The sequence below is a fragment of the Engraulis encrasicolus genome, chromosome 3 (genome assembly GCF_034702125.1).
Source record: "Engraulis encrasicolus isolate BLACKSEA-1 chromosome 3, IST_EnEncr_1.0, whole genome shotgun sequence".
Lineage (NCBI taxonomy): Eukaryota > Metazoa > Chordata > Actinopteri > Clupeiformes > Engraulidae > Engraulis > Engraulis encrasicolus.
Genome location: NC_085859.1, coordinates 12,567,922 through 12,577,921, shown reverse-complemented (window position 1 = coordinate 12,577,921; position 10,000 = coordinate 12,567,922). Strand labels below are relative to the sequence as shown.

Here is a 10,000-nt window from a genome sequence, read left to right as displayed (position 1 = left end):
GTGGTGAAATGAAGGAGTAGGGGAGTAGGGATGGTGAGACCATTCGGGCAGCCTTCGTGCATGACAGGTGAAACAGGGAAGTTGGGATATAATAATAATTTTCAATAATAATAATTGTATTTGTATAGCACTGTATCATACAAGGCATGTAACTCAAAGTGCTTAACAAATGGGGAAACAACATCATTGTTAGAGATGGATTTAAAAGGAGAGGTAGAGAGGAGAGGCAGAAATAGCAGGAAGGCAGGGAAAAAAGAGATAGATAGAGATTGTAGAGTCATAAGGTCCACATAGGTTACGACCAAGATTCTTAGAGGCGTAAGGTCCATAGTGGCTGGGTCTAGCAAGTCATAATTAAATTTAAATTTTTTAATTTAAGATTCAAATCTGTGTGAAGGCGGGAGCAAGTAATGGCAGCTGTCATCATTCTTGGACTTCCTCCAGAACTAAACAACATGCCACATAGTCATCGTTCGAATGGCACTACAGTCCTCGTCAAAACAATAGATTTTTAGATAAAGAAGACGCCATTATGCACATTATTAGAGTGACTATGTTGCTCCCTTCTACTGTATTTCTTTTTCCTCTTGTTGTTAAAACGTATGGGAGATACATGTCAAGTCAAGCCCGGTTTATTTGCATAGTGCATTATCAAATGTGTTAACAAAACTAAAAGCAGTATATACAAGGCAATATATAAAAGTGCATGAACTGTTGTAGTCCCTAAACCTTTTTTTTAGGCGAGGCACCCTTTCAATTCATGAAAAATTTCAAGGCACCCTAAACCAACAAGCCATAACATGGCATCACATCCGATACCACACAAGCTTAGGAAAGTAACACATTTAGAAACGTCACACCACCTATGTTCGAAGTTGCAGCTGGGGCGACTTATATTTACTTTATTGTGCGTAAATGGCAGATGAAAGATTCCACTGACTAGCATTAACTTATCAATTTAGACAAATATGTATTACATTACATAATTGTATTTATCAGCCACGTTTCCACAGCACCCCTGAAAGGGGCCCGCGGCACCAGGGTTCCCTAACACATAACGGTACAATAGTCACTGAAAAAAACGTTACTACCATACATTACGACTTCATCATTGCTATTCTGGTAACACTTCATTTATAACAGGCGCCGTGTCTTACTGAGTTAAAAGGTTTCATTGCAAGCAATAGAAAAGCATCAAACACAAGCAGGTAATTGGAGTGCCTCTGGGTCTCATCAGTGTAGGGGCTCTCAAACTTGGTTCAGGAAGACACATGCTGAGGCACTCAAGGTTACAATTTTTTATTTTTTTATTTGGCTACAATGCCTATGCGTTTCAGCCCTTATGGCCTTCTTCAGGGCGTATGTAGCCAAATAAAAAAGGAAAAAAATTGTAACCTTGAGTGCCTCAGCATCTGCCTTCCTGAACCAATAGAAAAGCATGTCTTCCTCACTGTGTGTGTCTCTGTCTTTGTCTTTTTTTCCACTAGGAGGCGCTAGTAAGTGTCTGGCTGCAGTTCAGCGATGGCTCGTCGGCGCCCCTGGACCTCTACGACCCCTCCACCTTCCAGCTGAGTGCCGCGTCTCTGGACGAGTCCGTGCTACAGGTGCAAACGCAGTCCCAGCGGACACCCAGCAGTGGCGGCGGCTCCAGTGGCGTCCAATTAGATGCTGCTACATCATCACCCGTGTCCAGGCGCTGGCCAATCATCACAGCCCAGGCTGAGGGCCAGGGCATGCTCCTGCGGGTCGAACTGAGCGTGCCCGAAACGTGCCAGCGCTACAAGCCTCGTCGCGCCACCTTGGCGAGCGGCACTTGCCACGTCCGGGTTCGCTTCGGGCAACCCGACCCGCCGGAGGGGGCAGAGGATGGGGGGCGAGGGCGCACCATGAGCCGGCCTCCCCAGAGGCGACCGCCGTCCGTGTCCTCGGCCAGCGTGCACTATGGCATCGTTGCCGTGTCGGACGCTAGCGACACCGTCATGAGGAGGTTTGGCACCACGCCCACCTCCACCACCAGGACCGACATCCTACGGAGGCCCGGAGGGGACAAACTGTCAGACGACGGCAGCCAGCTTCCCATAGACTTTGCGGACTTCCCAGCACAGGTGGGGTTTCAGCTTTGCCATTGGGCTCGTGTCCATCTTACGTCATACAGTGTGTTATGCATTTCATTAAAAAATAATTTATACTCAGGGGTTGGTTAAAGGTGAAGACTTTCCCTACAACTACAGTATCTTGCTTCTACTAAGAGCCTCCCAAATGCATTGGCTGAAATTCTTAGGAACTTACTGTATGTCAATATCTCAATTTTGCCTACAGTTCCAACAATTATTTTGTTAAAAAAATAACCACCCTAAAACCAACAACTTCACCCTTGGTACCAATTGGGGATATGCAACAGGATATGCAACTTCATCACTAGCTGTTATCACAACAATGGTGGTAATGTCAACTTAAATATGCAGAAATACTATATATGAAGAGTTCAGATGCAAAACCCCCTAACTCCATTTCTGAAGACCTGCACTTCTTGCACTTCTATATTTTTAGAGAACCCCGTTGTTGGTTTGGTTTACATTCATGTACTTGATAATACATATAAAAAGTTATATTAAATAAATGAAATAAAAAATGTATGCAAATTTGAGAGCTTTGTATTAAATAAAAGTTAATTAAGATTAGTTTCTGAACAGGCACTTAGGGGGTTTTGCATCTGAGTTCTTCATATATAGGCTAATGTATAGTGCACAACTTGTGTTGACTTGTTGAAAAATGTACAAGAAGATGACGTGCACATGCTATGCCAAGATGCAATACCTACTGTAATCAGCAATACCGCAACAAAAAAGTCTGCACATGCTGCACATGTGATGACAATTATAGCACAACCACTACATCCACCAAGCTCATGGCCATCAGACAGATGCATTGAAGTGCGAGCCAGCCAGCCAGGGCGGCCATGTCCATGAGTAATAGCTGTGGAGGTCATTCAGATATCACATAAAAAATGATATGGCTTTTTGATGATGTGCTCATCACCTACCCTCCATCTACGCTTGCATAGATGTCATACCGTAGCTCTTGAACCAACCACTCCACACCACTCATCTGGAACATGCTCGTCAAGGTCAAGGTCAATGACAATCAGTGACAGAAATGGTGAAAAGGCAAATCTGGCACATGTGTGAAGTGTGTCCATCTTCGAAAGGAGAAAAAGAGTGAAGAGTTCTGTTATATTATATATCATGGTGATGATTCACAAAGATCTACTCAAGCCTTGAGGGTCCAAGCAGGTGGTCAATCAAGGTTATATTGGACAGCTGAACAAGTGCAGTGATTGGCAGGTATAGCTATATCAGTACATGCCTTATTTTGTGCCCTACTGAGGCATAGAAATGGTCTATATTAACATAACACAGAGGAAATATTTTTTATAGCCCAGTCAAACATGGTGTAGGCTACGTTTGTGAAGTGAATCACAAAAAAACATGGTGTAACAACAGTAGTGTGGATGCTTTTGTACCTTCGTCTGAAGAATGAACTATACATTTATTCACAAAACAAAGGAGGTGGGGGAAGGACAATTATGAGTTTAAATAAAATGTGAAAATGTATGCTGTTACTGCCTTTGGCAATGCAGTTTACATTCCCTCAGAGAGGCCGTTGAAACGTACTACAGAAGCCTGCATATCCTTAAATGCGTTCACCGTTCAACATTGAACTTGCAAAAGTGAGAGAATGAGGGCAGCTTTTCCAAGTACTCACAGGACTGTAGTGATGACAGGTGTCTGGAGTTTTTTTTTGAGTGAGTAGGACGACACTTTAAAACAGCTTTGAAATGGAGTTGACTGTGTTATGGCTAAAAAGGGGCAAAAGCTGTGATCTAACCGGTGGCTAATCCAAATGACTACTGTACATGAAGCATGTTACAGTATAGCTGGCAGGAGGTCTGGATGTCTGCACTCTTCCCTTCTTTCTCACTGAAAGTACTCACAACAGGGAAGCCGACAGAGAGGGGGGGACAAAGGGTCCAGTTGTCCTGGGCCCAGAGATAAAGGGGCCCAAAAATTGGGTCTTCATTACATTGTATGTATTGGATAGGGGCCCTTTTCAAATGACTTCGCCCCGGGCCCAGCAAAAGCTTGTCAGCGGCCCTGGCTCTCATAATCCATTGGAGTTCTCCCACCCTTCCTCCTCCTCCTCAATCATTTTTCTTCTGCCTAAATAGCCAGTGGCGGTGTGAAGTGATGATGTGAAAATAATTACCTGGTAGAGGGTTTTTTTTAGACAATGAGCTGTGCTTCTCAAAGCCCTGGAAGGTGTATCATTAAGGATGTCTGTTGTCTCCATAGCTGACATGTGCCGCCCACCCACTGTGAGCGTGGAGAGAGTGGAGGAGAGGAGAGGAGATAAGGCGCAGGACAGAACACACACACACACAGACACACACACACACACACACACACACACACACACACACACACACACACACACACACACACACACACACACACACACACACACACACACACACACACACACACACACACACACACACACACACACACACACAAGCACACAGGCACACACACACTGTTTTTCAGCCTTGCGGGGTATCATGGGCCTAATTAAAACAGGTTGTAATGAAAGATGGTGGCTATTATAGCGGGAGGTTATCAAAACGTGTTTGAGTACTCTTAAATGCTGTAATGTAGCGGGTATCGCTTGGCAACATTTCGACTCCTACAGTAGTTGTGGCTAGATAAGAACAATTCACAGTGTTGAGGGATTGGACTGTGGTGCTGGGAAATCCCTATGGTCAATGGTAGAGGAAAGACATTCTGAATCTTTTGTGGTGTGTAAATTTTAAAGCTGTAAACCCTTTTTTTCTGTCGCAGAGCACATTTGGAAATCTTATAGTCAATAGAACGAAGACTTTCTGAATATTTTGTCACGTGTAAATTTAAAGCTGTAGACCCTTTTTTCTGTGGCAGTGCATATTTGGATACCCTATAGCAGTGTTTCTCAACCTTTTTTTAAGCAAGGCACCCTTTCAAGTCATGAAAAATCTCAAGGCACCCCAAACTAGCCTCGCGAGCCATCCTACGTACTTCCACCAAAGGATTGGCTCCACTACTGTAGTCTGGCCGTGCTTCTCTGTGGAGTGCCTGGAGCAGTAGAAATTTGATCGCAACGCCCCCCCAGAAAACAGCCAATAATCGAATACGCCCCCCACGTGGGCGCGAAAGGGGGAGGACGCTCGTGACAATGACGTACACATCTGCGCCAGAGCCATTGGTCTGCGCTATGTTGTTGTTGAGTAACTGCCAGCGATTGGGTGAGAGGTGTCCAATAATTTCAAACCATAACTGAATGCAAGCTTCCTGCTTCCTACAATTGCTTCAGAGCAAACAAATGCCAGACCATAAATACGAAATGAAATGGTAGTATTATGGGATGGTCAGGACCAGGCTAACCCCAAACTACCAAAACCGTAACATGGCATCACATCCGATACCACACAAGCTCAGAAAAGTAACACATTTGGAGACGTTTGAAGTTGCAGCTTTATCTCAGACAGGCTATGCATTCATTTATTAATTTAGACAATTAGATATATTATATTACATACTTTATATTACATAATTAATCTATTTATTTAGGTCACATAATTTTGGGTCAGCCATGTTTCCGCTGAAGGAGGCGTGCGGCACCCTAGGGTGCCCCGGCACCCTGGTTGAGAAACACTGTCCTATAGAGTGCTACTCTGTTATGCAGGCAGGCTGGTGAACGGCTTTATCTCTTTTTTAGCTTGCTTACAGTGGTGGTCAAATATTATAGAATCCCTTTAGGTGCATACGGCAAAGGTCCTTATGTGAAACGATGTTATCAGCACCATCTATCCCATGCACACACACACACACACACATGCACACACACGCACGCGCATGCACACACGCGCACATGCACACACACATGTGAAACAATGTTATCAACACCATCTACCCCATGCACACACACACACACGCACGCACGCACACACACACACATGCACACACACACACACACACACACACACACACACACACACACACACACACACACACACACACACACACACACACACACACACACACACACACACACACACACACACACACACACACACATGTGAAACAATGTTATCAGTACCATCTACCCCATGCACACACACACACACATGCACGCACGCACGCACACACACACACACACATGCGTGCGTGTGTGCACACATACACACACACACACACACACACACACACACACACACACACACACACATGCACACACACATGCACACACGCACAAACACGTGCGCGCGTCATGTCGCCATGACCTTCTTGAACCGCACAAGCAACCTCGCCGCCCCATGCCATCAATCCTCATGTAAATGTCCTCCTCCTCCTCCTCCTCCTCCTCCTCTACTCTACGTCCTGCCCTTTTAACCAATCTACCAGGTACGGCATCTCATGCCACCTGCGGCTCCTTAAGCATTTTGCCAAGATTGTAAACCTTCACACACACACACACCCTCCCCTAACCTCATTTAACATTCTCAATGACAGTCCCAGCGTTTTATATTCCTTTCTATTCCATTCCACTCCGCTCCCAGAGATAGCATTCAGAGTGCTGTCTCTGGGCGAGCGTTGATTCAGAGGAGGCGCACTGACTGTTTACTTTCTTCATCTGTGTGCTTTTGTGCATCTCATCCTTCATTGCCCTGAGGCAGTGAATATAAACGGGGAACATTTAAAATGTCTCCGTTTTTTAATGCATTTCAAGGGAAAACATAATGTAAAATAATATGAGGATGTAAGTGTATGTAAATCCTGTTGTGTTGTGTGTTTTATTGATCTGTGGGTGGACATCCCTATAGGGCTGGTAATGTACAGTACATCATCAATCAGGATAACATTACTATTATGTAACATTATGTAGTTGCAATGTACCTGAGGGTTAAGGTCAGTTTAGACTCCTCCCTCAGTTGCAGGACACGTACTGTCAGTGGGGCTGGGGGGCAGCGGCAGATCACGGACAATTCTGCCAGGAAGAAATATACGTTGATCGTTGCAAGGGGTCGTTTCAGCGCTAAAAGAAGAGGGGCATGGTTGCTGTTGGGGTACTTGATCTTCCGCCACCCCCAACTGACAATACGTGTCCTGCAACTGAAGGAGCAGTCTAAATCAGCACTTAGGGTTACAGTTAGGTAAGTAACTCCAACTCCAACTCCCATTGTCATTGTGACACAGCACTCCACAGCACACAAGTGAACACTGCACACTGCACACACAAAAAATTGCATTTATGCCTCACCCGTGCAAGGGGGCAGCCCTCAGTGGCACCCCATGGGGAGCAGTGCGGTGGGACGGTACCATGCTCAGGGTACTTCAGTCATGGAGGAGGATGGGGGAGAGTACTGGTTGATTACTCCCCCCACCAACCTGGCGGGTCGGGAGTCGAACCGGCACCCTCTGGGATGCAAGTCTGACGCCCTAACCGCTCACCCATGACTGCCCAGTACATGACATTACATGGAAAACAAGAAGAATCACTGCACACTGGTGGACTTAAATGTTGCTGCTTTTTTTTAATTTAGTGCAGCAACACGTCTCGTCCGTGCTTCGCTAGGCTCACTTTGACATTTGCATACCTCCAATTGGCAAAGTGTACCTGACGAAGCACGAGCGAAACATGTTCACTAAATAAAATAAAATAAAAACAGCATAATTAAGTCCACCAGTGTGCAGTCAATCTTCTTGTTTTCCTTCGATCACTGAAGATTACACTTGACCAGCATCTGGAAACTGGCTGTGCATAGGAGCTTCAGACCTTCGAGTACATATTACACTGTTGAATCATGTAGAGTAGTTACAAACGTGTTACCTGTACAGTGTAAGTAAATTACATAATATCACATACTGATACATGTAGAGTAGAGTAGAGTAGAGTAGACTTTATTGTCACTATATAAATATAGCGAGATTATGTTTAGTAGCAACCCACAAATGCCCACCAAATAAAAGATATATTAACAGTAAATAAATAATATATAAAAAACCATAAAAATCCATAAAAAAATAAAAATAAAAAATAAAAAACCCATGTACATCTCACAGTATCGATAGTCCTGAAGTATTGAGGGGGCGAATTGAGTTTAAGAGTCTAATGGCAGTAGGGTAAAAGCTGTCCTTCATTCTCGTAGTGCGGGCACGCAGAGTCCTAAAGCGCCTGCCAGATGGTAGCATGGTGAAGAGCCTGTGACCAGGGTGTGTGTGATCTTTAAGGATGTTTAATGCTCTGTTTGTGCAGCGTGTATGGTGGATCTCCTCAAGTGTGGATAATTTGCGCGCACACACACACACACACACACACACACACACACACACACACACACACACACACACACACACACACACACACACACACACACACACACACACACACACACACACACACACACACACACACACTACTTATGAAAGGGAAATATGACAAATTATAATAAACCCTGTAATATTATGCACTTGCATTGTACCTGAGGGTTATGGTTAGGGATAAGTATGTAGCAGGCTTGTACGAAATTCCGAAAGGAAAGAATTTCAATTCAAAGTAATGCCATAATATGAACAGTAGGTGGTGGTGTTCTATGTACTTTCAATGGGTGGTGTAGATTAAATTCAAAGAAATTCAAGGTAATGGCACCACCTAGTGTTCGTATTATGGCATTATTTTGAATTGAAATTCTTTCCATTCGGAATTTCGTACAAGCCTGGTATGTAGCACACTCATTAGCACATTTAATAATAGTCATGTATGGTAATCTGCAATAATAAATATTGATTGATTGATAGTGTAATTGCACAATACTACATGTTGATACATGTCCGAAAACAGTGTTTCTGTAAATCCTATTGTATGTTGTGTTTTGTTGAACTGTAGGTGGATATCCCCAGGGGTCGCAACGTAGACGGCGAGGACAACGGCGAGGACAACGACAGTCTGGATGACGAGGACGACCTGCTGCAGAGCCCGCGGGGGGGGCTGACGGACCTGGAGATCGGCATGTACGCGCTGCTGGGCGTCTTCTGCCTGGCCATCCTGGTCTTCCTCATCAACTGCGTCTCCTACACCCTCAAGTACCCACACAAGGCGCTGGGGGGCGGCGAGGAAGGGCCCGAGGGCGGCGCCGCGGGGCCCCACGCCCACGACTGGGTCTGGCTGGGCAGCGAGGCGGCCGAGCTGGGGCTGGGGCTCGCCCACCACCACCACCACCACCACCACCACCATCACCACGGCGACGACGACTCCAGCCTGAGCGTGATGGTGATGGACAGTAGCCTGGGCGCGCTGGAGGAAGGCAGTCAGCTGCTGATGGGGGGTGGGGGGGTGGTGTGTGGAGGAGGAGGAGGAGGGGGAGGGGGAGTGGGAGGGGACATGATGGTGGGGGGCAGTCCTCTGGGTTGCCACACCCTGCCCAAGCACATCCAGGGGCAGGTGCACCGCTCGCCCGACGGCAGCAGCACTGGGGGGGGAGGAGGAGGGGGCAATAAGGAGCTGGCGATGCAGAAGGGGGGGGACTCGCCCACCAGCAAGAGGAAGCGGGTCAAGTTCACCACCTTCAGCACGGTGGCCACCACCACCACGGCCGAGAGGGAGAGAGGGAGCCCCAGCAGCGGGAGCGTGGGCTCGGGCTCGGGGGGCACGACGACCGGAGGAGGAGGGGACATCCAGTGGGTGTGTCGGGACGTGGAGCTCAATGACTGCAAAGAGTTGAGGAACTACATGGAGAGGCTGAGTGACGGAGTGCTAAGAGACGCAGTCTAAAATCTCTTTATCCCTTTCTCCCTCTATCCCCTCCTTATGTTTTTGTCTTTCATTTTTTTTTTATTTCTCGTTTTCTGTTGATTTTCTGTTTGTTCATTTTGTAAGTATTGTGTGTGTGTGCGCATGTGTGCGTGCG

At 46.2% G+C, this 10,000-nt stretch overlaps 1 protein-coding gene across 1 annotated transcript in view; it reads left to right on the top strand.

The window, feature by feature from the left end:
- The window catches only part of LOC134446545 (transmembrane protein 132D-like), a 156,974-nt gene extending 147,005 nt beyond the window's left edge, over nucleotides 1-9,969 (top strand). Inside the window, exons 7-10 of the mRNA XM_063195909.1 lie at nucleotides 1,488-1,615; nucleotides 1,694-2,105; nucleotides 8,980-9,294; nucleotides 9,529-9,969. Of these exons, the coding sequence (XP_063051979.1) occupies nucleotides 1,488-1,615; nucleotides 1,694-2,105; nucleotides 8,980-9,294; nucleotides 9,529-9,864 (1,191 nt within the window). The 3' untranslated portion in view covers nucleotides 9,865-9,969. The remainder of the gene's footprint in view (nucleotides 1-1,487; nucleotides 1,616-1,693; nucleotides 2,106-8,979; nucleotides 9,295-9,528) is intronic.
- The last annotated feature ends 31 nt before the right edge of the window (nucleotides 9,970-10,000 follow it).